The sequence below is a fragment of the Numenius arquata genome, chromosome 21, assembly GCF_964106895.1.
Source record: "Numenius arquata chromosome 21, bNumArq3.hap1.1, whole genome shotgun sequence".
Lineage (NCBI taxonomy): Eukaryota > Metazoa > Chordata > Aves > Charadriiformes > Scolopacidae > Numenius > Numenius arquata.
In genome coordinates, this window is record NC_133596.1 from 2506979 (window position 1) to 2534917 (window position 27939).

Sequence of the window (27939 nt, forward strand, 5' to 3'; positions counted from 1 at the left end):
ACGGAGGGAGGACACGAGCTGCCCAAGGTTTGCAGGTGGTCAGCAGGAGAGCCAGGAATAGCGCCCAGGAGGCACCTCAGTCCCGGGGCAGGGATGTGGGCAAGGTTAACATGGCAAATAAAAAATGATCCCTCTGAAATAAACGTGACCCATAAAATACATAAACATTGCCCAGCCATAAACAGCATTTACTATTTACAGCATCAGAGCACAAGGATATTTGCCAGCCATTTGCAGCTAAAAGGATAAACAGCGGTTCTTTTGATCCTGAGCTGTTGAAAGGGTTGCAGTTAAAGCCGTTCATTTCTCTGCAGTCTTTCACCCTTTACATTACTTGGTTTATGCTTTGCACTGATCCCACTGCTGTAAATATCACTTTCTCAATACAGTGGTGGTGCAGTAAATATCCTTTCTGGTAATGAAGGCGGCTGGGAGGGACTCCCGCACTCCCTGGAACACGCTGAAATAGAAACACCGTGGGGATAAAATACAAGAATTGGAGCTTTGACTAAATGGCAGCTTTTGTCACCATTTCTCTGTTTGAAAAATGGAGGCTGTGAATCCAGCTCAGAAACACTCACGAGGGAACATCAAAGAAAACCTGAAAGAGACAAAAAAAAATTACTGGGCATTTTGCTAAACCTTGGGGTTTTCTGATGGCTGGAGGGCAAGAAAGCTGTGTTTACTACAACTAACAGGTTTGTTTAGAAAGAAATAAAAAATCAACAGCAAATTACTCAGGATTTGGCTGCTTGTCCCTTCCCAACCCTCTTCTCGGTCTGCTGCCTCAACTAGTGCGACTTAGCCACATCTCCACACCCCTTCTAAGAGCCATTTATGGTGCAGGGCTACAAACACTGTGCTCTTTTTCTTTTTTTTTTTAAAGAAAAATCCAGTATTTTAAACACCTTGTGCTTGAACTCTATTGGAAGTTTGGAAATGTCTCAAGATCCATGAATCCTGATTTCATTTTTTCCCACAGAAAACCTTCACATTGTTCTGGGTCATTTATATGGAATCGCCTTAGGGACTGATTCATTCTGATTTTATCTCTCAGTTTGGTTTGTTGCAATGTGAAATTTATACTAAGATATTAAATGCAATAATGGTATGTTTATTGGAAATGTGTGCATATGAAACTAAAATACTGTTCTAAAATAAAACTTGAGCAAAAGGAATTGGAAAAGTAAAATGCTAAATCAAAACAAAGCATGTCTGCACTACTGAAACTAAAATGTCATTTTTCTTGGCTTTTCCTGTCTGATCTACATTTCTGTGAAATCTTATGCATATAGTGATAGAGAAAGAATCTGCATTTATATTGTTTATGCCATCAGGCTTGCTTATCTTATGACAAATGAGAAGTTACCACCTCTTAGCTGTAATACTGTAATGAGTATGTGCTTGCTTTTCGGTACTTTCAGTACTTATTCTTAAACTGGGCTTTCCTCTTTCCTGGGCCATCCCAAGGCTGGCAGATTTAACAACCTAAAGAATCAAGGCATCCAGCAGAGTGGTATTTTAGCATCGGGATTTTACGAACAACGATCTTATGAACAAGGAGAAGGTTGTTAGAAAAACAAGGGAGGATCCAAAGGAGAACACAGCACAGCGAGCAAACCGTGACTAAGTTTGGGGCATCACACAGAGCTTTGAGGCACCAGCCGACGAAGGAAAACCTCCCTCTCCCTCCTGTGTCATCAAAGGACGATGCTTCCCCAACTGGTCATGTTGGGGAGGATGAGCTGCATCTCCTGACTTCACGCTGGAGTCTCCTGCTGAACCTGATTGCTTTTGGAAAGCAGTTTCTTTTAATTTAGTCTCATTCACCTGCATGCGGAGGCCTTGGCTGTAGCCAGGCTGTGTCAGCTGTCAGGGCAGAGCAAAGGCTCTCCAGCCCTGCTGAGCACTCACAATATCATTATTTTCCAGCTGACATCTCCCAGCAGTTTAAGCACTCTGATGGTGAGCTTCACGCTGCCATGTCGTTAAATGTGTCTCATCCGTGCTGTGACATCCAGACGCTGCAGATAAGCCTAGTGCAGCCAAGCTCATCCATCTGAGCTGGCCAACAAGGAGCATCAACAGCCATGGTCTCACTCCAGTGATGACAAGGTGGTCCCAGCTCTCCAGCCCATCTGATCACCTGCTTGTGGGAGCAAAGGGGCTGCAGCCATCAGCGAAGTGCTTGTACCCACAGTGCTGGTGGAGCAGAGCAGATCATCCCATCATGTATTGGAAATTTCTCAAAAAAAATTATATTTGTCACCTCCATCCTGAGAATGGTCATAACCTGAACAGAGAGGTGGAGAGCAAGGGACCAGGGTGCAAACCCAGGTCAGAAAAACCCATATCGGTGCAGGCATTGTCTTTCACTATCAGCTTCATCCCCGTGCCCTTTCTTCTCCCTCTGCACTCAGTAATAACACCATTGCTTGGGGGAGAAAAAACTCCCTGGCTACACACAACAATTTCCCATCAGGCTGAAGCATTTGATTTCAGCAGGAGAAAGGTAGGACCAGGATCCTCTGCTGACCATCCAGCGGTGGAAGGAAAGAGGGGATCTGGTATTTAAAACAAGCATTTTTTTGCAAGGGGGACGTGGACGTGAATGTGTTGGAGGGAACAGCAGACCGTCCTTGTGCCAGGAGACGTGAAGCCTACAATAGCAGCTCTGCAGAATGGCAGGGCCGCTCTGGGGCCAGCGTGAGCCGTTAATGGCTTGTCTGTTTACGTTGCAAGCGGGCTCGGGAAGAGCTTTAAATGCATATTTTCCTCTTGAAATATTGAAACCAGTGTTTTCATTTTCGGAGGCCTGGGGAAAAATTATGTTTCATATTTTAAAAATAAACACTGCTTTTACAGAGGTATAAATGCAGACCTATAGTATCCAGCACACCTTTGCCTCTCGCCTTATTTTGAAAGCTTTAATGTTGCTTGTGTGCCACAACCTCTACTAGTGAAAATATTCACCTGAAATGTATTTATCTTTCTTTGCTAATTAACAGCAAAATGACACAGAGAAACTTTATATTTTCCTCCACAAGAACAGCCATAGAGACTTCATTTACGGAGGGCTCTGAATGATCCTTATTCATGGCAAGAAAGTACTGTCTGCAGCAAAAGATCCTTGTATGCATGACAGGGCGACGGGAGAAGCCCATCGTAGGCAGGGCTGGAAGTAACTTCTCCTGGATTTTATGCTTTCATTTCACTTTGTTCCCTAATTGTCATAAAAGTATGGGTGTATGTGTTCTATATACTTGAGGAGCAAATGTACCTGTGTGCATATAAGCACACAAGGATATCAATGAATATTATTTATACATAATAGCATTCAACTAAATCCATGGATATATGGTGGATGAGAATCTCGACATGAGCCAGCAGTGCACGCTGGCAGCCCAGAAAGCCAACCACATTCTGGGCTGCATCAAAAGAAGCGTGACCAGCAGGTCCAGGGAGGTGATTCTGCCCCTCTGCGCCACTCTGGTGAGACCCCACCTGGAGCACTGCGTCCAGATTTGGAGTCCTCAGCACAGGAAGGACAGGGACCTGTTGGAGCAGATCCAGAGGAGGACCATGAAAATGATCAGAGGGCTGGAACCCCTCTGCTGTGAGGACAGGCTGAGAGAGTTGGGGGGTTCTGCCTGGAGAAGAGAAGCCTCCACGGAGACCTTGGAGCCCCTTCCAGTCCCTAAAGAGGCTCCAGAAAAGCTGGGGAGGGACTCTGGATCAGGGAGGGGAGCCATAGGACGAGGAGGAAGGGTTTGACACTGAAAGAGGGGAGATGGAGATGAGATCTCAGGGAGAAATTGTTTGCTGTGAGGGTGGTGAGAGCCTGGCCCAGGTTGCCCCGAGAAGCTGTGGCTGCCCCATCCCTGGAGGGGTTCAAGGGCAGGTTGGAGGGGGCTTGGAGCAACCTGTTGTGGTGGGAGGTGTCCCTGCCCAGGGCAGGGAGTGGGACTGGGTGGTCTTTAAGGTCCCTTCCAACTCTAAATATTCTATGATTCCATGATATAAAGACATCCATGAAAAGACATGGAGGAGAGCTATGTGTCTGCATATATGTGCACACATATATATTTATATACAATGCCACATACATGCCATCATACTTATATGCATGTGTGGTCACATGTGTATATATTTATACATCCATTCACAGGCATAAGCATATATACACAAAGTTTTTATATGGGCTCTTTGTGCGTGCACATGTATACATGAAGGTCTGCATGTGTTTTCTGCACCACTCCATCTGCAATATTGACATGCTGCATGGTCGCTCTTTTAATCCCAAGGGCTCTGAAACAAGAAGCAAATAAAATAAGATGCCACCAGGCTTGGAAAAGGGCCTCAATTACAGAAAGGGAACAGAAAAAGCTCATTTGGAGCATTTGCTCCTTCTGGATAAAAATTTCCAGGTAGCTCCAGAGATGGGGGAAAGTCTGTGATTGACGGTGTGTACCTGGGAAGATAGCAGTGGGACAAATCCGCGCTGGTTTTGCATGGGAATATAGCCAACTTATAATATTTTAATTAACACTTTAATGTTGAAATTGTGCAGAATAGTCTGGCAACTTCACTAAGGACGGGCCCTTTTTTCCCTAATCAAAGAGCCTTTCTCCACAGGAGCTCTCAGTCTCTGTTGTAGCTCTTTTGGAGTAAAGAGTGGCTCTGGATAAGGGAAGAGAAGCCGGGCTTTGAATTAAAGGTAGTCTGCCATGGCCCTGCACTAGCACAATGCAGATTAAATGGATGAGTGCTCCAAGGGTGTGTGGCTGGAAAGGTAAGTAAAGACTTATCCATCAGAGAAGGGCTTTAATCAACTGACAATAGTGTAATACAGTAGTTAAAAAAAAGAAAACAGATGCACTGCTTTGTGATGAACCCATCATTAAATTCATTTACTCTAGCACCAAATCTCCCTGCTGCTCTTCCATAAAGAAAACATTGGATTTCTGCTCACTTGCAGCATCATTGGTCTTATTTGTTGATTTAGATTATTGGCTTTTAGTGGCAGGAGCTGTATCTCCCTCGTGTGCACAGATCTGAACGCTACGCTGTAAAAAATAAATCAAACTTCTAATCTGTCTGTCTATTCTGAGTTTCTTGTCTATTTATCTAGTTTAGGCTACTGAGTTCTTCCTTTCCCCTCCCTGCTCTCCTGCACAGGGGGGCACAGCCTCATAGAGAAGTAACTGTTTCCCGCAGGAAGAAATTTGTTCTGCACCCCAGGCTTTCTCCCCTGCCTCCCTGAGCCTCGCTCTCCTCTTCCTCTCCCCTCCTCCTACAACCCAGCATTTTCCCGCAAATTAAGCCAAGGGAGCGAAGCCCTCCGATCCCACAGGCTTGTTTCCAGCTCGGCGCTTGGCAAAGGCAGGGACTGAGGGATGATTTGTGTGACCCTATTCCCGTCCCCCCCCCCTCCTCCCACCATCGCCCCCTCCCTGGGCTCTGCCAGAGGAAGGACACAAGCCTGACACACCGCAGACCGTTTGCTTACTGTGGCAAAGCCCAGGGTTTGCAGATGGGAGCTGGTGATTGACAGGCCAACCCCAGTTCCCCAGGGCTGGTTTCACTGGTCCCACTGTTACGGCCCCAGATTCCCCACATACCACGCCGTTGCGGGTCTCTTTATGGCTTCCCATCCCCTTCGCCCAGCAATGAAGCCATTGTGGAGGGGCTGGGGGCCGGCAGGGCTGGACATCCTCCCCCTCCCAACCTTCATGCAATATTTTCTCCTAAGTCCTTCTTGCTTGTCCCTCTCCCCTTCGTGCCCCCACCCCGCCCCCCCCCCAGCATTCACACGTGTCAGGGGCTGGCCCCGTGCCTCCCCGAGGAAGGGCAGGTTAATACCTCTGGGCCAAGGCTCTTGCTCGCCACTCCGCATCCAGCCTCCGGCTCCTCCGCAGCCATGGACAGGACTGTCTCTGCATTGCTGCTCTCTTTGCTGCTTCTCCTCCAGAGCTATGGAGTTTGTGGGGCCCCTCCGCAGCCGAGAGGTATGTGGGGAGCTCAGCGGTGGTGGGACGCATGGTGTCGGTCCTCTACCTCCTTGCCACGGGACTGGGAAGGAGATGAAGGAAAAAGAAATACCCAACATCGGTCAGGGAAGCAAAAGAGTTTTCTCAAATATTTTCCCAAGGCAGCAGAACCTGGTGATGTGTTTGCTTCTGCCTGTTGCATTGCTTTAGAGAAATAGTGAGAGGTCTGTACAGAGGCACAGCAAAGGTGCCATCAGGTCAGCCCCAGCTCCTAGAGCAGCAGCAGCCTCAGGGCTCACTGCTTTTGGCTGGAGGAGGCCCAGGCAGGAGAAGGGCTCTCCTCTGCCTTCCAGAACTGCTTCTCCTCCCCACAGCTCTGCAGAGGGACGGTTTTGACAAGAACTCGAGGAGGAGTTGGCCAGATACCCCAGGCTCTGGCTAACCTCACCAGGAAGGAACCGGCCCAGGGTCAGGTTGCTGAGGATGGGACTTTCCCAAGTTTTACTTCATCCATTCTTCAGCAAAATCCTGCTCTGTTTGTCTTTCCAAGCGGGGTGTAGGGCAGCCAGATGGGAGACGAGCCGCCTGCTCTTTAGGTTGCAAGGTCTCTAACTCCTGGTCTGCAATTAGTGCCAGGGAGTAGCGAACACAAAGGGAAGGGCTGGAGGGTCTGGTAGCGAGGACACATCTCTCCTCTGCCAGGGGCAGGATGCTGCCGGGGGCTCCAGCCAGGCTGGGGAACTCATTGCAGGAGAGGTGGCCAAGGCAAAAAACTACTGCTGGGTTTTAAAAATGCTTGAATGATCTTATGATGATGCATAATGCTTATACCTGGGCAGACTGACAGCTGTAAAATAGGTGTGACAGTGACTGCAGCGTAGGCTGGTGGTCATGAAGGGGGGTTTTCTGATATACTGACGGGTTTCTCCTCAGCAATTTGGAAAGGGAGGGTTATCTTTGCTGCAGAACCACTAAGCACTACCGAAGTCAGGAAACTAAACAGACCAGTCATTCAACTCAGCCCTACCGTGAGCAATCACTATTTCTAAAATAAACACCTTTTAATTCTGAGTTACTAGGCAGGTTTCCGGTTCTTTAAATTAATATGGCAAAGACGCCCAAAGAGATATTTTCTGCTAAACCAGTGCATGAAATTCAGTTATTCCTGAATAACTTCAAGTGTGGACACTTTTAAAAATAGAGGGGGATTTTATTTCTGGTTTAATTCAACTTTAAAATAAACTATGCTGAGTCAAGATGACACTCAGAGCAAGACTCCCTGACTGTCACCTCCTGGAGATAACCAAGGCCTGTCCTCCAGACCCCGATGTGTGCACAGAGGCTGTGACCTGACAGGATGAAATCCCATAGCTCCCATCTGATATCTCTTATTTTCTCCTCATTTCCCTAAAATACACTTCACTCTCATAAAAAGAGGTTTAAAATGTTATTTAGGGCAAAATCACAGAGCTTTCATGAAAAAAAAAGCAAAAACAAACAAATGAACAAAAACCTTCAAAACTTCTATTGGATCCAACTGTTCTTAGGGGAAAAAAATAACTTTTTTCCTTGGTTTGTCACTCAAGCCAGACATGATTCATTAGCTACAGCAGCAAAGGGGAAACTGCACTTTATTTCTGGAGGAACTGATTGCAATAATTTGAACCTTTCTCAATACCTTCATTTCTCACCTGTAAAATGAGCATAACCAACCCCTGGTAAAGGGATTTGCAATACCATAGACGGACCGCCAACTGAGTTTTTCCTTCCTCTGCAATAAATTATGCAATAAGCAGAAGTCACCCACGTGGGAAAAGGTTATATTATTGCATTTTAGTGGAAACCAGAGCATCTGACAAAGTAACCACTGCCTGCTTCCCTCTACACACAGAGCATCTTTTAGAGAGACCTTTCTGGGAGCCAGAAGCAGATTCTGCATTAATGTCTCTCAGGAAACTAACCTGATTATATTCTTTATAGATATATCACAGGGTATTTATTTTCATCTGTCTGAAAGACTGAAAGCTCCATTAGATTTCACACTGAGGACTAGCTATAATATTTATGTCATAATTTGGAACAGATTTGTTGGCCCAAAAGCTCACATTTAAAAATCTGTCTGCAGAAATCTCCTTTATGATATAACCTATATCGTCCCTCTCTGCAGAAATCAAATAATAACAGAGAACTTGATACCCCTACAGAGACAGGATAAGTGATAGAAAAAAAATTAAAGGAACAGAATGCTATAGATCTGGTGGGAGAAATGGGACAATTCATTTAGAAAATCATAAAAAATATCAGCTCTTTTAATGTTTTGCCACAGTTGAAAATTAGGATGGAAAACAGCATGAAAATGAGAATTTTTTTAAAAAATCACTCAGCTCTTTGCATTGCTAATGTTTCCTGTTTATACCATTTACTTTTTACTGTGGATATTCATGTCTTACTATGGGGTTGTAGAGATTAACTGTCAATTATGTGGTTCTACATTTCTCCGTTGTGCTCTCCCTCCCCAGCTCACAGAAATAAAACAGTCTTTGCTGTGTTACTGTATTTCATTATTAGTGCTTCTAGCTGAAAAACACGAGACTGGTTCATGTTATGTTGGTTAGTTAATCTGGGTATCTCGATTCACGAGTGAACCTGAACTGCTGAGTTGCATGTCTGCTCCTGGTCATGCATGACGAATACACAATCTCATTAATTAATGTCCATCCGGGTTGCCTACCCTTGTCTGAAAAGCAGTAACTCGTTTTGAGACTTTTTTTGATGCAGAAGTGCAGGCAGAGGCTTCAGTTCACAGCTTTACTCCTTCTCCCTCCCCGTGCTGCCATACGTGAATTAAGTTTCGTGTAGACATTAGCAGTAGCCTGGGGTGACAAGTGGGTAACCTGCTCCCACAAGTGCAACGCTGGTTTCTCGTCACCTTGCTCTTTCAGAAGTACACGTTGTCAGCCGGTAACTGTGCTTTTCTACAGACACTTTCCTACGAAAGGAAAAAGAACATTTAGAAATATTGGGTTAAAGTGGTCTCCCTGGGCCTCTCTGATGCAGGCAGAGAAAGGATTGCAGCTCGCAGGTCCTCTAGCCTCAGCTGCTGCTCTAAGAAGACCATCCTTTCCCTCTGAGTACACTTTTCTCTCCTTCTTCTTTCATTCTTCTCCTCCCTCCTCACCCTTTCCAGGCACGCTGTGCAGAACCAAACCCACCGACCTGGTGTTCATCATCGACAGCTCTCGAAGCGTGCGCCCACATGAGTTTGAGAAAATCAAGGTCTTCATGTCCCAGGTGATCGAGGGGCTGGATGTGGGCCCCAACGCCACCCGGGTGGGTGTCATCAATTATGCCAGTGCTGTCAAGAACGAGTTCTCCCTCAAGGCCTACCAAACCAAAGCTGGGCTCCTGCAAGCTGTCCGGAGGATAGAGCCGCTCTCCACTGGGACTATGACTGGTCTGGCTATCCAGTTTGCCATTAGCCGGGCATTTAGTGATTCAGAAGGGGCTAGGGTGAGGTCTCCTAATTTTAATAAGGTAAGCAAATTATCCATTTCTTGGATGCTCCTTCTCTCATGTGGTTCATCATGGAGTGGTTGGAAAAATCAGAGAAAGAAAGGTGATTTTCCTCTGTAGTCTGAGTGCATGGGGACAAGTGGGTGTTAATTGTCAAAGGTGGCACACCCTTGGGAGGTGAAAACCTCCAAACTCTTCTTGAAAGCAAAGCTCAACTTCTTTTTGGGCAGAGCTGGCCAGAAGTTTCCCAGGTAAATTTAATCCAGCTTCTCTAGCTCTGCCTGGAGTGTCCTTTGGGACATGGCTCCTGCTTCCAGTCCTGCCCACAACAGCGTCCTGCTGTGAGATCTCAGCCAGGTTTGCTAGGCATGAACATACGAGGTGTAGCAATGCTCATCTTCCCCAAAATATTGTAATAAAGATGCTTCAGAATCCACCATAGTAAAAAGCGAGGCAATCTTCTGAAACTTTCCTTTGACACGGCCCCTTTCATCCATAGATATAAAGCAAAGTCCTGTTTCAATGTCCTCCACTGCTCTTCCAATTTTTCAGAGGCTGGCTGATGGCTGATTTCCATTCTGGATATTCTCTTCAGGTACACAGACTTTACAGACCATTTAGCATTTAAGGCTGTGGTAAAAGGTCAGCTTGATTCTACACGTAGTTGCAGCAGGCATCACTTCTCCTGGCCCATATTTCCTGTCCAGGAAGCTCAGTCTTAAAAAAATTATTCCCTCATTCATGGATTTGACCATGAATGAAACCAAACCCAAGCCCAGTGAGCGCCAACAGGACAACTACCTTCTGAGCGTGTGGAGAATGTATATTCTTGGCAATATGTGCGTTAGCTAAACATCGTGAACACACTTCCTAGGCCCTCGTGTCCTGTGCCAACTCCACTGTCTCTGTCCTATGAGACTGGACCAGAAAAATAAGCAAGCATCTAGAGCTTCCACCAGCTGGACCAAAGCCCAGCTGTTGGAGCAAGGAAGCCTGGGATTTTTCTCCCAATTACAACTTTTTTGGAACATCAGTCATTTTCCATTTCTCTCACTGCTAGTAATGCTCTAGGGAAGGCAGAGCAGAACATGGAAAAGATGCCCAGGGATGGCAAGTCAAAAATGCTACTGAAAAGTGAAAATTAGGCAGTGGTAAAGATCTGCCAACTCCAAAAATCAGCAACCTGAATACTCTGCTGATCTGGAATTCATAAGAAAGCCCTAAAAATGAGGCTGTCACCTACAAGGATGATTAATTAAAGCTGACTTTGTGTGCCCCCTCACTTTGTTGAATTATAAGCACCTTGCAAATATGAATGAGTTTATCCTCATATGGCCTTTTATCATGGTATTCACAGCAGGGAAAATTCTCCATATCCTTAGCCTAAATCTGGTTTAACACAATAGGAAGAAAACCAAGAGTGATAACAGGAGAAAAATTACACTCCAAGGAACTTTCACAGGCAATCAGGTCCAGAAAGAGAAGCTCATCTCATGAGCCATCATGATCACACCAAGCTTTGGAGTAATTTACACCTGGTGTAAATTCTAATGGCCCAGCTCTTGCAGGGGAACTCCAATTGCAATGGTTTTTATTCAAGAGAAGTAACATTGGTTTTGTTTGCCAAATTCTTTGAGGTTCCCTGAAAGAAATCATTGCAAAATTGCAAGACATTATTAATATTATGTCGTTACTATAATTGTTTTTAGTAAAGAGCTTTAAAATCCTTTAGGTGCAAGAGTAATAGTTATCATTTGAGTGAACTACTTCAGAAAGAATTAGTGTGGATTCAACCTTTAGCTACTTTCTGGAGGTTCAAGGAACTGCCCATTGCTGCCGAGGTGCCTTTTGCTTTTCCCCACTTTCCCAGCAGCTGTGTCTGTGAGGGGTCGCAGGAAGGCAGCAGCACCAGTCCATGTCCATACTGCCTGCTCCAACCACTCTCAAAAGGCTTTGGAAAAGATTCTCTTTTCAGAGAGCTCAAGGCTGCCCAGTTACTCCATAGATGACTTCACTGAAGAGCTGTTTCAGATGGGAAAGAAATGTTTCCTCCAGCAAAACTGCTCCAGGGGAGCTGGTGGGAAGGTGACAGGTCTCCAGCAGAGCTCTTCTGCCATCTCAGCCTGGCCACAGCACCCTATGGTGGAAAAACAAGAGCAGAGTGGGAGCTGCAGGTCTCCTCTAAGCGGGCTCATCCACAACCATGCACAAACCATGCCTTGCTATCCAGAAGAAAAAAAGTAATGAGAAATGTTTGTTTTGGTTGGCTATTGTTTAGCACAAAACCAGGCAGCTGAACTGAAACCAGAAAGAAAAAATTATCTGGATGATAATATCTATTTCTGCTTTTCAGAAATTTTTACTCTGCTTGAAGTGTAAAAATTGTTTAATAAAAAAGAAAACACAAAAAAATTCCATCAGTTTGAATGCCAGACCACAGGAACATTTCAGCTCTTGAGTATCGATAGGCTGGAGACATTTACTTCTAACTACTTCCAATGTTCCCTTGAAAAAAGCTTATTTCTCATCTCACTCCATTAAATGTTGTTCCAGTGTTCAGAAGTGCCAGAAGCTCCAAGCAGGAGACGGGTTCAGATGTACTCGTCCTGCCTCCTATGGTGCCAGCAGAAGCTGCCCACTGTGTAACAGCAAGTCTAGAAGCAATCAAGAAAGGGGGTGGAGGCTGCTCCTTTCCTTGGAGATGGTCCACTCTCACTAGGGGAATGATTATTGCATTAATTTCCATATCTCAGGTCATCAGACTTTCATTCAAAGCTGTGGAGCACCTTTACAGATGAATAAGGCTACATGAAGGGTGGTAGTCAGTGGACAAAGTTTTCTTTCCAAAAGCTGGTGGTTGTTGCACGGCTGCACATTAGCAGAAATCTCAGGCAGTTGCTCATTTGCCATCAAGTGGGACCTGACAACTCAAGGTGGCTCTTCCACAGGCTCCATCCCTTCTCCACTCATCCAATCAGAAGATTTACTTGTAGGAAAAGAGTCAGGGCCACCAAGGTGGCTGAAGCTGTTCTCTTTTCAACGTTTGACCTCCGAGCAAAGGAGGGTGGCAGAGGAACTGCAAAGGGAGTTAAGACTGGTCCATGTATCTGCCATCTTCCATATGAAGAGCTCATTGCTGGAAGAGTAATCCCAGTGCCCTCCATGGCACCAGTGATCCCACACTGAGCACAACCCTGACACAGCTCCAGCGACACCCCCAGAGTCCTCAAATCTCTAAGCTGGGCAGACTCCTCCCCAATAGATGGGGCAAATCAAGAAACAGGAAACCTATGGCCAGTCATTGCACCCAGAATGGTACCTGGATCCTAAAGGAGGGCTCTGACCCAGTCTGGTTGCATGAAGGCAGCTCCCATGGACTTCACTGGTTTTCTTATTGTTAACCTTTCAAACGGAACAAATAATGGGATCTTTTTAGATCCACTCTCCTCCAGGACCACTACGCAATCCATTCATGCCCCTCAGAAATCTCACCATATTTCTATATCTTCTCCTGTCTTTACCTAATTCCCCAACGTCTATTATAAGGCAAGGTGACCATGCTTAGGTCAGGACTGGGACACAGTCCTGATTTATACAATGCTATTATAATACTCTCAGTATTAGTCTCTTTTTTTTCCCTTAATGCAGCTTGACACCTTACACGCAGCATTGACCATTACTGTAGATTGAAGAGACATTTTCTCTGAGCTGTCCATGAAAATGCCTGGATCTTTATCTAAGTAATCTCTTCCACACCATTTCAGTAACCCCTTTCCTTGTACACTACTTTCCTGCTCTTGTCTACTCTGCAGCTGGGCTGCCAGACCTCTCACTCAACACACTCTTGCAACACTTGTGGTTTCCTGTCATCTTGATAGGCATAAGGGCTGCCGTGCCCTGCTAATACACCAAACAAGCCTGTAGTTTAAATATCTGACCACTTCAAAAGAAAATTAAATGTATTTACTGACTTACTGCAGTAGCATGTTTCTGTGGACAAAGAACACTAAAGTTGCTTTGTCTCCCTGAAACCTTGTTTCCTGGACATCTGAAAAAGCAGAATAATAGTAGTGGTCTTTCTAATGATTTATCTTATTCATCAAAAGAAGAAAGAAAATCACTACAGGCTTTTCCCTCTTTCCTTCCACTGTGGATCTGGTCAAAGAGACAGAATCACAGAAAGGCTGAGATTGGAAGGAACCTCTGGAAGTCATATTGACCAACATCCTCTCTCAAGCAGGGCCACCTAAACCTGGTTGCCCAGGACCATGTCCAGATGGTTTTAGAATATCTCCAAGGCGGGTGACTCCACAACCATTTGCATTCCTTGGTTCCCTGGTTATTTTTTGCCTTTTCCATGATGCCTTGAAGTCCAGCAAACTTTTCCCTTCTGTGGCCCTGATGTGGCTCCATCATCTGCCCAAGAGGACGAATAGGTCATGCAGTAATTTAGGGAAGTGAAGCTTTCAGAAACATTGGACATGGTCCTTGCTCCTTCACACAGCAGAAGTCCAGCAAGACCTTGTGAAAATCTGTGCTGGGATTGTCAACCACGTGGGACACTGGTCAAAGCCTCACAAGATCACTCAGTCTTGCTGTGCTCTGTGCAGCAAATGCCATCCCAGGACAGAGAAAAGCACTATTTGTTTCTGTAGGAGCTCAGAGTAAAGACTGTTTATACCTTTATCAAAAACTCCAGGGGTGCCCAATTACTTTTATCTTTCTTCAGGAGAAACAACAAATAGATTGTCAAATCGCTGGGAAAATCAAGGGCTTATTCAACTTTCTGCCCAATTCCCCTTTCAGTGCTGTTACAAAATTCATGTTATACACTGCATAATGAGACATAGCTACCTCATTAGCTGCTGGATTGCCTATGCATGGCAACCCTGAAACAAAAATACCTAGGGATGCCCGTGAATACTCTGGTGCCTTAGTTAACCAAGAATAAATTGTGTCATGAGAACATGGGGGATTTCTGTATGACAGAAGTAACACAAGAAGGATGCAGAAAGTGAGGAATTTGCTGGAAAATGAAAGGTGGTGGTTAAAATGAGTGAAAATTTTGACCTTGAAAAGCAAAAGTTTCTGAGTTTCCTTAGGACAAAACTGGAGATCCTGCTCAGCTATTTGAGCTGGTGTTCACCCCTTCTTAATTCTTCTCACGTAGCTACCTGCTAAGTCCAGCACGAGCCCTTCAGCCTCTCCAGCCTGCGGTGGTTGCTCCTTTCCTCCAACCTGTCTCTTGCTCTTTACCAAACAAGGCACATACCAGGACTCTCAGCTTTTTAATTGAGACAAGGTCATAACAGAGACAATTACAGATATCCTGTGTCTGCAAATAATTTGGAGCTAGATTTAAAAAAAAAAAAAAAAAAGGATGGGTGTTTTTTCACACTAGAACTCACTGCCTTAGGCTGGCAGGGAGGGCAAATGTCTGGGGCGGGGGGGAATAGTAGGAAAAATGAGGATTTCCTGATTATCAAGATAACTACATGTGATACCAAGATCACTTTATACTTGTTCTGCTTCTTACACTCTTTCTGTAAGCATCTGGTCCTGGCTGTGGTCACAGACAGGAGTGCTCTGATGCACTCTTACATTTATTTTAGCCATGGGTTCACTGATTAATTCCCCTAGTCCAGAGTCTTTGTACCCAGAAGATTTTTTTTCTCCGACAGGAGATCAGAAAGTAGCATGAATTTTGAGTGCTCTATAGTAGATTTTCATACAGATCCATGACAATGAAGACCTTTCCCATCAGATCCAGATGTGGATGCTGCTACCAGACACCTCCTGGGTTGTATCTGGGGCTCAGGCCTATGTGAAGATGCCACCTTGATATGAAGAGGCAAAGAGACTGATTAAACTTGGAGAATCACTTTATTTCGACAGAGAAATGCCAGGACGACATGCAACACCTCCGTCTTGTGACAAACACCTAGAGAAAGATATGCAGCTACTGACAGAAACCTGTTCATGGGGTGGTGTTGCTCACAGAACCTACTTGATAATACATCTTGTTTCCTGACAGGTTGGCTTTTGATAAGCTCTAATTGGCAGCCCCCACCTCGGAGCTGCTGTATGTGTGCAGAAAGCAGAGCTGCCGAGCGGCTGAGGCGAGGGCTCTCTCTCCTGGCAGAAAGCACCATTGCATGGCTGGCTCTGTCCTTGGCTTGGCTGTTGGTCCAGAAACAACCCGAGGGCTCCTTTTGGTCAGTCTTTGCTTTTCGTGTTCATTCTCCTTTACAACACACACTGACGTCTGCCACAGGTGACACTTTTCCTTATTCTGGCCATGAGCTGAAGACAAATACTTGCATTTATTATTTTTTTTCCCCTTGGAAGCAGCCAGTTACAGAACTCTGATGTCACCAGGATTTTTTTCATTTTGTAGCCCTTAGGAAGTGTAGATAAACTTACAGGCCTTCCCCAGGTTGAAAAGCTCTGTATTTTTCCAGGTTCACCCAGCTTTTGTACAGGAGAAAAGCTCTGAAAGGGGCAGCAGATCAGTTCAGTATTGTAGAATTACTCTGGGGGACAACTGCAGCATTTGGCCATCCATCAGCTGAAGGGTGGGCAGAGAGAGAGAAGGAGACACTTCATTGTATGGCCAGGGCCCCTTGGGCACACGGGGCAAGAAAACCCACTCCTGATCTTACCCAAGATGATTTTTTTCCACCCGAGGATGTAAACCAGCCATCATGCTGTCCTAACTGAGCAGCTGGTGAGTCTGATTTTATCTTCAGAAGATGGAGAGCATACATGGCACAGAGGAACATGGCGAATACTGCCTTAATGGCCAGATGATAGCTCATTCAGACTCACTGTTGCTGCCAGATAGATTTTTTTCTGCCTTTTTCATTTGTTGTTTCTTTACTTTCTATGTTACTGAGGGTATTTGCCTGTCATGTGTTTTATTTCTCCTTAACAGATCACCTGCTCCTGTTGATTATATTTCTCCATACTTCATTACATCCCAATCAGTTGCTTAGGACTTGACAGTGGTTTCACAATAAAACAGTTGTAAGGAAAAGTGGCAGGAGCAGATGAATTGGCAAAGAACAAAAATGAGCATTTTGTGACAATGTCACTTATCAGAAGAAAAATAGAGAGGAAAACGGACCATCCAGAAACAGGAGCAGGGCTCTTGGAGGCTTTCCACTGGTTCAGGGCTCCATTTAATCCAGGGTGAAATCCAGTTCCCACTTAAACCAGCTGTCATTCTAGTGCTGGTGTTGGTGGGGGTAGGATTTCACCTCTGTTATTTATTGTAGAACAGGGAATCAGAAATCATGGCAGGCACTGACACACACTGTGACCTGAGGCAGATCTCTTCCCCTCGCTCTGCTTCAGCTTCTCCATTTATAGAATGGGGAAAAGTCTTCATCTCATGATGTTTCCATGACATTTCCTGAGATTCTTTAAAGTCCCAGACTGAGTCAGAATTTTCCTTCACGTCAGCTGGGGGTTCATGAAGACAGTTAGAGTTTGGTTTGAGCATCAGTTTGCAAATGAAGAACACAACCTTTACTTTGGTTTCCTCAGGGGTGAGATGCAGCAGTTGTCCCTTAATTAGATCGGTCAGGCCCCTGGCAGTTTAACTTTTCCAGCTCATAAGGAAACAAACCCCACATAAAAGAATGTCTCATGTGATCTCAGGAAGAACAGGAAGAGGAGGGAGAAGGGGTGGAATTTCCTTTTTCTTTAGTTTTAGAAAATATGAAATTTTTACTAACCCAGGCTGCTCCACAAGCAATATATTCAAGCACACACCTGGTCTCTGCCCTCCTCTGCATAGGTGGCGATCGTTGTGACCGATGGCCGTCCCCAGGATGGAGTGCAGGACGTGTCAGCAAGGGCCAGAGCTGCTGGCATCGAGATCTTTGCCATCGGGGTTGGCCGGGTGGACATGCACACGCTGCGGCAGATTGCTAGCCAGCCCCTGGATGACCATGTGGACTATGTGGAGAGCTACAGTGTTATAGAGAAGCTGACCCACAAGTTCCAAGAAGCTTTCTGTGGTAAGTCCTTGCCACAACCCCTGGGTCCCTAGCCAAGAGCTGCAAGTGGCTGCCAGCAAGATTTTCACATGGAAGTTGTATGCGTGTGATCATCGTTCATCCATCTGCTTCCTTGTTCCAAGGACTTGGGTCTGCAGGAACACGAAGCAGTATGCAAGACAGATGCGCTTTGAAGTTGCCTTTCAAGAACTTCAGGTTTTGTTTAGGGAATTCCAGGTTGTAGTTAAAGAAATCTCCAGACTTCATTGACACAGAAGAGTTTGTAAACATGGCCCATGTACTCCTTGAGGCACTGAAAAAGAACCTGGGAAACATAATCTTTAATATAGATAAAATCGATGTCTGTATGTTTAAGCCTATCTGGGCAGTTCTGAGAACCTGGTTTGTAACTTTCCCCACCAGTATTGTCTTCCGAATTCCCAGTTAAGCAAGGGATGGTTTCACTTCCCTGCTGGAGGCTGAACCTTTTCCTGACTATGCTGTTGTTTTTGCAAGCCTTGTGAGGCAGGAGACTCTCCTGGCTGGTGCAGTATGTAATGCCTTTCTGCACAGTGTACAAAATGAGCCTGACTCTCCTACAAACACATATTCACTCCTACACCAAGTGGTGACTGGAGTGAGAAAGCTTCATTACTTTCAAACGTACCCACAAGACTGTAGGAGGTGGTCTGTAAGTTCCCATTTGATGTGTCAACAGGAGCGGCAGGAGGGGGTTCGCACGCCCGTCCCGTCGAAGCACAGACGTGTGGCCACACTTTTTAAAAGGTGTGACACACCGCGGTGCCTGTGGCAAGGCACTGCAAACACATACACGCAGGTAGACCTGTAAAACTCTCCGAGACCAATTTCTTCAAGAGGTGTAAAATTTCATGATTCAGCTTTCAGGCTGAAAGCGATGGGGGTGAGCAGCTTGTTGTCAAGGAAAATTTCCTCCTCTGTAGGAAAGAGGAAAATTTTGAATATAAAGCAAGTCATGTATTATAATCAGGTGTCACTGCTCCAGAAGCACATGAAAGAGCGGAACAAATACTTCATACTGAATGGGGATAGAGACAAGATTTGAGAAGGTGGAAACCAGGCCGTGAATATTTGTGGGAGTTTGTGTTGGCTGCCCTGGAGTCAGGAGTCAGCCAGAGGCGGAGAGGCCTGACAATGTGCTTTGAAGTTCTGGCATTGGTGTCATTCAACAAGAAAAAGAGGAAAAAAAAAACATCCTTTCTGTGCTTTGCTTTTCAAATTCATAACATGCAGATGGCAAAGTTCTCCCAGTGGTAAAAACCCTCAGAGATGCATCCAAGGGAAGCGCTGTACTAAGGATTATTATAGCTAACAGAGAATAGCACCGTCCTAACTACCAAGTGGGCTGTTATCGTGCCATGCAAGCAGCTGCACAAAACAGTCCTTGGAGATGTACCCAACCACCACCTGCTATTGCGGAGCACGGTTTGTGGGTGCTGACAGCAGGATGAGCTGTGCAGCACTGTTCAAGCTGTTTCCCACAACGGTCAACAAACACATGGGAAAAAGGCAGCCCCTTGGCAATCCAGCCACTGGTTAGACTAATAACATCTCTGTAGGCTTCAGAGAACTCAGCCTGAGAGCCCGGTGTTACAGCCATCTGCATGGTTAGCAATATTCCTAATTATAGGAGCTACATATCTGCTGGAAAGATCTACCAGTGCTGGCACAACATGCCTACATGTGAATGGGAAAGGCCAGAAGAACAAAATACATGCAGAGAAGAACACAAATAACTTGAAATAATGAATAGAAGCCCTTTAAATTTAAAAGACTTTGTGCCACTTCCCATCATTATGATAGAACGAATAATGCTCAGTTTTCTGCACAGATTTCTCTGGTATTTGTGAAGGAATTGCTTCAACCAGATCTGTTTACTTTTGAGTTTGTTTTCCATCGTCGTTGCCATAGCTGTGACAGTGCTGTCAGTCACTGAGCGCTGCTGGCTCCGACTGCTGAAATACAGCTTCTGTTTGCTCAGCATCTCAGGAGTCAGATCCAGGTTAAGATCAGCAGGCAGAAATGTTTGCAGAGAGAGAATCTGAAAGCTGCACGTGCGAGGGTAGCTCTGAAGTGAATTCCAAGGACGTTTGCACAGGAATCCCATCCAGAAAAGACAACTGTACATGGGGCTGAACTCACTAATCATAATTGTACTACATAGCTGGAAAAAATGGGTATTGGCCAGCCCAGATGGTAGGCTGGAAACCAAATTTCATCCAGTAGCTTTGGAGAGTGAAGTATATTGTGATCTGCTCAACCAACAGATGATTTCTGGCCCTCAGTATGGAGACTATTTCTAGTCCTGGCTGTGCCCTGGAGTCAGGAGACTTGTGAAAATTTCTCCTTGCCTCTTCTTTTAAGAGCAGCCCTGAGGAGAAGGACTTGGCGGTGTTAGTGGATGAGAAGCTCAACATGAGTCAGCAATGTGCACTGGCAGCCCAGAAACCACCCGTATCCTGGGCTGCTTCAAAAGCAACGTGACCAGCAGGGCAAAGGAGGTGATTCTGTCCTTCTGCTCTGCTGTGGGGAGACCCCACCTGGAGCAGTGTGTCCAGCTCTGGAGTCCTCAGCATAGGAAGGACATGGACCTGTTGGAATAAGTCCAGTGGATGGCCATGAAGATGCTCCAAGGGCTGGAGCCCCTTGCTGTGAGGACAGGCTGAGAGAGTTGGGGGGGTTCAGTCTGGAGAAGAGAAGGCTCCGGGGAGACCTTAGAGCCCCTTCCAGTCCCTAAAGGGGCTCCAGGAAAGCTGGGGAGGGACTCTTGATCAAGGGAGGGGAGCCATAGGAGGAGGGGGAAGGGTTTGACACTGAAAGAGGGGAGATGGAGATGAGATGTGGGGAAGAACTTCTTTGCTGTGAGGGTGGTGAGAGCCTGGCCCAGGTTGCCCAGAGAAGCTGTGGCTGCCCCATCCCTGGGGGGGTTCAAGGCCAGGTTGGATGGGGCTTGGAGCAGCCTGTTGTGGTGGGAGGTGTGCCTGCCCAGGGCAGGGGGTAGGACTGGATGGTCTTTAAGGTCCCTTCCAACCCAAACCATTCTGTGATTCAATGATTTTATGATTCTGTGAATCTATCGCAGTCACCATCCAAGAGCAATGACCTCTGCTGTTTTGTCTTGCTGCAGAGTGGGTGTAGTTATCTCTGAGTGTATGGGACAAATATCATGCTTTGTGGATGGTCCAAGCAGGCTCTGGGTTGAGAAGCCCTGGCATGGTCTCTGATTTTATTCTGCACTTTTGCTCACAGTGGTGTCAGACCTGTGTGCCACCGGAGACCACGACTGTGAGCAGATCTGTATCAGCATCCCAGGAGCGTACAAGTGTGCTTGTAAAGAGGGTTTCACGCTGAACAACGATGGGAAGACCTGCAGCGGTATGTAATGATTTCCATTTGCGCTGAGCCAAGCTGTGATCCACAGTGGTTTGGTGGGGATAGGATTGAGACTTGTTCTGTTCAGAAAGAACAGAAAAGGAAACCATGCATTTATAACCAGGAACTACTTTGAAAACATCAATGTGAAGAGTTGTTGAATATAGATTGATTAATCCCCTTTCATTAGTGATAAAATGAAACTAGGTCTATATTTTCCTACATAATTAATTGGGGTCTTAGTTGCTGTCTTCTTTTACCTTCTTCTGATATTTTGCTTCAGCTTGCAGTGGTGGGTCAGGATCTGCCCTGGATCTTGTTTTCTTGATTGATGGTTCCAAGAGTGTGCGGCCTGAGAACTTCGAGTTGGTGAAGAAATTCATTAACCAAATTGTGGACTCGCTGGAGGTGTCAGAAAAACAGGCCCAGGTTGGCCTGGTTCAGTACTCCAGTTCTGTCAGACAGGAGTTTCCACTGGGGCAGTTCAAGAACAAGAAGGACATCAAAGCAGCAGTCAAGAAAATGGCCTACATGGAGAAAGGAACAATGACGGGCCAGGCTCTGAAGTACCTCATTGACAGTTCCTTTTCCATCATCAATGGAGCAAGGCCTGGTGTCCCCAAGGTGGGCATAGTCTTCACTGATGGACGGTCACAAGATTACATCACTGATGCTGCTAAGAAAGCCAAAGACTTGGGTAGGTCTCCTGAATTCTCAGTGGCTTGTTTCTCCCTTGGGCCAGGTCCTGCATCTAGTACCAGCCTAGGTACAACTCTTTTCCTGGAGATGTCTCTTACCTAGGACAGAAACAGGTTACTACAGAGTGACTTTGTCGAGATGTTGCCTGAGTATCCCTGCACGCTCATAAAGAACTTGGATCAACTCTGGCTGGGGTTCAGAGGAATCTTGGATTTCCAGCAGCTGGCTTTAGCTCCTACAGCCCCTCCATGTCTTTGATCTAAGTCTGCTGGAGGTCTCTCTGCTGGGTGGGATGGAGTTTCACACATTTGCTATGGGATGCACACTGATCTAACATGCTTCACACAAATGTGAAGGAAACCGCAGGGAGGAGCTGGGGATGTGTCTGATGTTGGTAATGGAAGTCAGGTCGACATCGGTGACACTCAATGGTGAGGCAAAGACGACCACCAGAGAGCCCCTTGGAGAATAGCAGGAGTTGTAGGGCCAAGTGTGGCTTGGCTGTGTCAGCCCTAAGGCCTGGGAAAGAGAAAGAAGAAATAAAGCAATAAACAAAGCAGAAACAGAGATTAAGGGAGTTACTGTGGACTTCCTGTCCAAATCCCAGACACACCCACACACACTAATGAGAAACTTTTTTCAGCTTCTACTGGAATATTAAAAGCACACAGTGGCTGCATATTGATATATTTATATGTCTAAACATCATGAAGTATAAATACCTTGAGATCTGCCCCTTTGCTGTCCTGCTGAACAAGTTCCCAGTCTCCTGACATGTCTATGTTAAGTGGATGCAGCCCAAGTGAATTCGCTCATGAATTGCTAAATTATTTACTTCTTTTTAACTTCCTTCTCGACCACTAGATGGGACTAAGGGCTAGCACATAATAATAAAGGTCAGGTACGAGCTCATGAAAAGCTGATGTGTACAAAGCAAGTTGATATGTTAGGCAGATGTTCAGCTCTTAGAAAACAAAAAGTCCTTATAAACTGTATCTATAGAATTTATTTTTCTGTGATGATAAAGCTTTAGACCTTGTTTCCTCCTCCTCTCTTGTTCTTATACAGAAATCTCCAACATCTGCTCATAAGTGATTTCAGTGGGATAAATAACAAGATGCTTATAACTAGACTCCAAACTTGTTCCTTGAGTTGAACATTAATAAAAAACAAATATTGGACACAGCCAGAGGTAGAAAGACAAGGCAAAAAGGGGAGGAGGGGAGCACATTACCAGTGTCTAGACATGGACAAGCAGAGACAAATATTTCCAGAGAGGGGTTAACTGGTATCACTGCTCCAGTCAATGGGAAACTGCAGTTCAGTTCAATAGAAACAGGTTTAAGCCAGAGGCGGCCAATCAATCTCTTGGCAGTGAAGTATCTGGGCATGTTCTTAACTCACCGTATGGGTTGCTCTTGACAGACTATGAGAGTTGCAATTTTAGAAAGAGATTCAGCTACAGTTTTGCTGAACCACGAACCACAGGTCTCCATCGCACAGGGGGCTTTGCCACAGCACGGGCTGACTAATGCAGGCTATTTTGGAAACTTCCACTGTTTCCTTTTACCATATTATCACTTCTCTATTAGCTGGATGCATGTCGAGGTGTTATGATTACCTGTCCTTTCTTGTATCTCCCAAACACTGTCCTTGTGGAGATAGTGGTCATTGTCTGGATAATTCTAGTACGACTTTGCCTGCAAAAATGTTTTATAACTTGGTTGACCTTATTGACATAAATCTATGATAGCAGAGGGTAAGGGGGTTAATTTCCCTATTAACATCTGCAGAGCTGTGTAGAGGCTGGGGCTCCAGAAGGTCAGCAAGGATGTACAAACCAACGGGGGGTGGGTACCAGAGCAGCGAGATGCTCCGTGGCTGTCCAAGTGACAGGCTCCCCTTGCTTGTAGGTTTTAGGATGTTTGCTGTGGGAGTCGGCAACGCGGTTGAGGATGAGCTGAGGGAAATTGCTTCAGAACCAGTAGCTGAGCACTACTTCTACACAGCTGACTTCAGAACCATCAGCAAGATCGGGAAGAAGCTGCAAATGAAAATCTGCATTGGTAAGAGGGGGAACTGGGGAGAGGGGGGATTTAGTCACAGAATTTGAAGGCTGGAAGCAGAAAGAAAAAAATACTCCTTCAGATGGATGTTACAAAGAACTCTCTGTTCTCAGTGTGTTGGGTTTGCAAAGTGCTTGGAAGGATGATGAGACATCAACATTTTGGGTGTCACCTGAACCACAGCTACCCCTACACCTCAGCCATCTCCCCGTCTCACAAACTGCTTTCTTCTTCCCTTTTCCTCCACTCTTCTCCCCTTCTCTACCTTTCTTTTCAGTAACGATGAACTCATGGCTGTACCAGGTCCTGGGAATAGCCAAAAGTGACACAAGGAAAGAAGAGTTGCTCTTAAAAGAGAAGCTTAGGGTTGATTTATTTGGCTTAATTTGAAGATCATCACAAAATTGGGTATCTGAGTTGAAGCTCACTAACCACTGGTGCTTCTACAGTCAAACAGGCACCACAGGGGTGACATATTTCACATTAAAATAAGCATCTAGTATCTTCCACATGACTCGTAGGTGTCTAAATTTGGGCAACCTGAATGCTAAGTTGCTTACGTTTGGATAGCTCAGTGAAGCAAAGGCTGAGCGAGGACTGAATTGGATACAGGCATGACAAGACAAGGTAAAGAATAATAAAAAATTTAAAGAATGTTGACTTGTACATAAGATGAGTCTAAAAATGATTTTAAAAGAACTACCACAGTTAGTTTAGATTTTTGTTTTAAAGAATCACATGCCTCCTACGAAATATTGGCCTTTTGCAATGCATGTGCTTCATCAGGCAGATCATAGTGAATCCCAAACACTCAGGCTTCATTTAAGACACTGAATACCTTGCAGCTCTTCTGAGCACTACTCCGCCAGGCTCATCAGGAATCTGGCACTCTCTCATCAAGTCCAGGTGTTCAGGCTCCTTTATCCTGCCAGGCAAATGTTTTCTTCCAGTTTCCAGCAAGATTCATTGCACACGGCTCTGATGGGGCTCATTTAGTTTCCAAGAGAGCTCTGCCAAGCTCAGCTCTACTTATCATGAGTGTGGAGACCTGTTCTTGAGTGCCCCATAGCCCCACGCAATGCAGAGACCTCCACTGCTGTCATGGCAGGAGGACATATAACATCAACTGAATGAATCACGCTGCCAAATGATAATCTCCTTTTTCTCTTTCTTTGCTATTTCTATCTCTGTTATCTGTGCCAAAACCAAGAGACATCCCCATGTAAATATTACTGGGTTAGTAGTAGGTGACTCCTACAGGTGATTCCCCCAGATTGTATATCAGAGAGACAAAGTACTCAGTAAGTTAGAGGCCTTGCCTCAGGAAAATCAGATTTGGTTCCTTGCACACTTACAGATGTCCTGGGTCATGCTGGACAAGTGCCCTGTTCTCCAGATTCCTGAAGATGGGACCTTCCTTTCCTCCTGGGGAAGGCTGAGAGTGACAATACCCTCCAGGGTCCTATGTCTGCAGAGCCTGGTAACCAGGCCTGCAAGATACTCCCTTTGCCATGGCTACTTTAAAAAGTAGGAGTCGATCCAAGAGCAAGATGATGGGATCTATATGAAAACCCCCAATATATTGTATTTAAATATCTTTCAAGAAAGCAAATCCATTTAAAATTCAGCATTCAAAAAAAGTAAAAATAAATTTCAAAAAAAGTACTTGTTTGCAAAAAAAAATCAATTTTGGTACATATCTTAACATTTTAGCTTTGAAAAAAAAAAAAAGGAGGAAAGGAATATTTGTATTTGTTTGATTTCCAGTGCCAGCTTGTATTTATCAACAGATGGCTGGAAATCTCTTAATATCCAGCTTTAGTTTACTCATGACCAGTTTAATCCTGTTGTGGTTTTGTGCAAGTCATATCTTTTCCCTTAAAAAGTCCTTCTCCTATTTACTCCTTCCATTTGCTAAGCAGTTGGGCTGACTCATTGTGGTCTTGTAAACATCTCCTTCCTTTTCCCAGTCAACATTTTTTTGCTCCTATTCCAGTTTAAGTTAATTTTTCTTGAGGAACATATGTAAATTATTGACATAGATTAGCAAACTGATTAATGCACATTGCTCTGCCTGCTCAAGAAATGGATTGCTGAAGCAAAACTCAAACAAGTCTTGATTCTCAGATGGCAAACATCATCTCCAACTTTTATTTTACAAAATGAGTACAGCCCACCATGGTGGTGTTATTGGAGAGAAAACTGGCAAAGAGCGATTGTTTTGGACAGTGTATTTGGTCAGATTCCAAAGCATCACTAGTAAAACTCAGTGGGTTTTCAGGAAACTTGCAAATGCAGGAAAGACTTTTTTTTGCACAGAGCCTGGTCTATAAAACAAGACAATGTGAGATTCTCTAGTCATCTGAGGTTAAAGCCAGAAGTGATCACTCAGGTAATTAGGAGGAATGATATTTTAATTTCCTTCATATTTGTGATGAAGAAAATAAGAATTGCTTTGCTTCACTGGTCTCAGTGATTCTGATTTATTCCTTATTTTTGTGCCACTTAACTCATTTTCTTGATATTCTGATCCACAGAGGAAGACCCATGTGAATGTAAATCTATTGTGAAGTTCCAGACAAAAGTAGAAGACCTCATAAGTTCATTGCAGCGGAAATATATCCTTCAGCAGCTGTCTGTGTTCAGAACTCAGTGGGTTGAGTTGTGGCTTCTGGAGGGGTCAGTGGGGAAAGTCTATTTGTGGGGGGAGGAGGTTGGGTGGGCGTTCAGGGAAGTGGGAAACAAGACACTTGGGTTATGAATGTGTGCAACAAAAAGTTACACACCAGGGTGCATATCTACTGCTCTGACACAGAATCAGTAGATCAAAAACAGACCCAAAGTAGAATATGTCTATCCATTGCAACGCAGCAATGAGCTGTGGGCATCAAGACCTAGGTCAGTTTTTAGAAAGAACCTTAAATGAGCCAATGTGACAAACATGGAAGTCTGGCCCATGCACGGGATGATGCTACTCCCTCTGCAGGCTGTGGGTGCTGTGAAGCAAGCTAGAATGTGAGGGCTGAGAGCAGAAGTGGCCAACACTGGACTGTGAGCAGTAGAAACCACTGGTGCACACATGCAACTGACTCACTCGGTCATTAAATCTCCACGGACGGGATTCTTTTTATCTGACAGTAGATGTCTACAATGCAAACATCCAAGTTGGCTACCTAAATTCATCCATAGCACTGGAGGGAAAGAAGGTCTTCTACAGCAAGCCATCTCTGACCGTATAGTCGGTGGCATGGATAAAGTCAGATGGATGGGTCCAATCATCAGAGGGACAAGTCCAGTAGTCAGAGGGACAGGTCAAACAGTCAGAGGGACGGGTCCAATTCCCACCAGCTGTCTAAACCCCAGTTGTAAGAGTCTAACTTTCATGTAACTGCTCACTGCAAATATCTCCAGCGAGGTGAGTTGGATCTCACCTGAACTGAGTTTGTGGGGTCACGTTGTGCCATGCTGGGTCCTGTCATGTTGCACAAAGACCATAAATAAGTTGTTGAAAGAGGAACAAGAACAAAAAAATATCTGTGAATAACATTCAGACTTCACAGGGGAGAGAAATTAGTGAAACCTTGGGGTGGTTCACACAGGGCTGGGGAGATTTTTCATTACTGAGAGTAAGGAGAGAATATAATTTTAAAAGCAATTTATTCACATATTTCTGTGCTGTTCTATGTCAGTTGCACAGTATATTTTCTACTCTTTAACTCAAATTGAGTGAAATCCATGACTTACGTTATGCAAAAGGTCAGAGTAAATCAGTAGTTCTCACCCAGTGGGTTGCTGCTCCCAGGCACATCATGAAAAGCAATTAGTGAAAAGAGCAGAAAATTGCGACACACTATATAACTCTAAGAAAAACACTCTGCTCCACTCCTCACGCAACCCATACGGCTCAAGGTCAGGGATTCTCTGTCAACCACTCGAAACACACTCCAATCGTTCTCACATTTTTAACTCTTCTTTTCATAGTAACTTTATAGGTGCATGTGAGTATGGGTGCACGCATGAATATTTTCTACTTTCAATAAAAGTTCATCAACCTGAACAACTGTGGAAATACCGGAGCAGATGAGGACGGGATTCCTCTGCTGCCTGCTCCCAGCGAGGTAGCTCCCCTCGTTATCTGCTCCACAAGGACTCGAGCAATGAATCACTAACGTGCACTGTCATTTTTTTCCCCTTAACTCCTGCTCACTGGAAGCTGTGGCAAAGAGGATCGAAGCTCTGGAGAACAAGATCATCTAA

The 27939-nt window shown here is 45.1% G+C and overlaps 1 protein-coding gene across 1 annotated transcript; it reads left to right on the plus strand.

The window, feature by feature from the left end:
• Positions 1–5920: 5920 nt before the first annotated feature.
• MATN1 (matrilin 1) lies at positions 5921–27939 on the plus strand. Its single transcript, XM_074162075.1, has 8 exons — positions 5921–6008; positions 9178–9524; positions 17305–17527; positions 20795–20920; positions 21201–21614; positions 23530–23682; positions 26220–26300; positions 27890–27939. Exons 1-8 carry the CDS (start codon positions 5921–5923, stop codon positions 27937–27939), a joined length of 1482 nt encoding a protein of 493 aa, XP_074018176.1.

What these genes read in the sequence shown, in the direction of transcription:
- MATN1 (XM_074162075.1), top strand. Translation starts at nt 5,921, where the DNA reads ATGGACAGGACTGTCTCTGCATTGCTGCTCTCTTTGCTGCTTCTCCTC. An exon ending in GGCCCCTCCGCAGCCGAGAG is followed by an intron (nt 6,009 to 9,177) that starts GTATGTGGGGAG and finishes CACCCTTTCCAG; the next exon opens with GCACGCTGTGCAGAACCAAA. An exon ending in GGTCTCCTAATTTTAATAAG is followed by an intron (nt 9,525 to 17,304) that starts GTAAGCAAATTA and finishes TCCTCTGCATAG; the next exon opens with GTGGCGATCGTTGTGACCGA.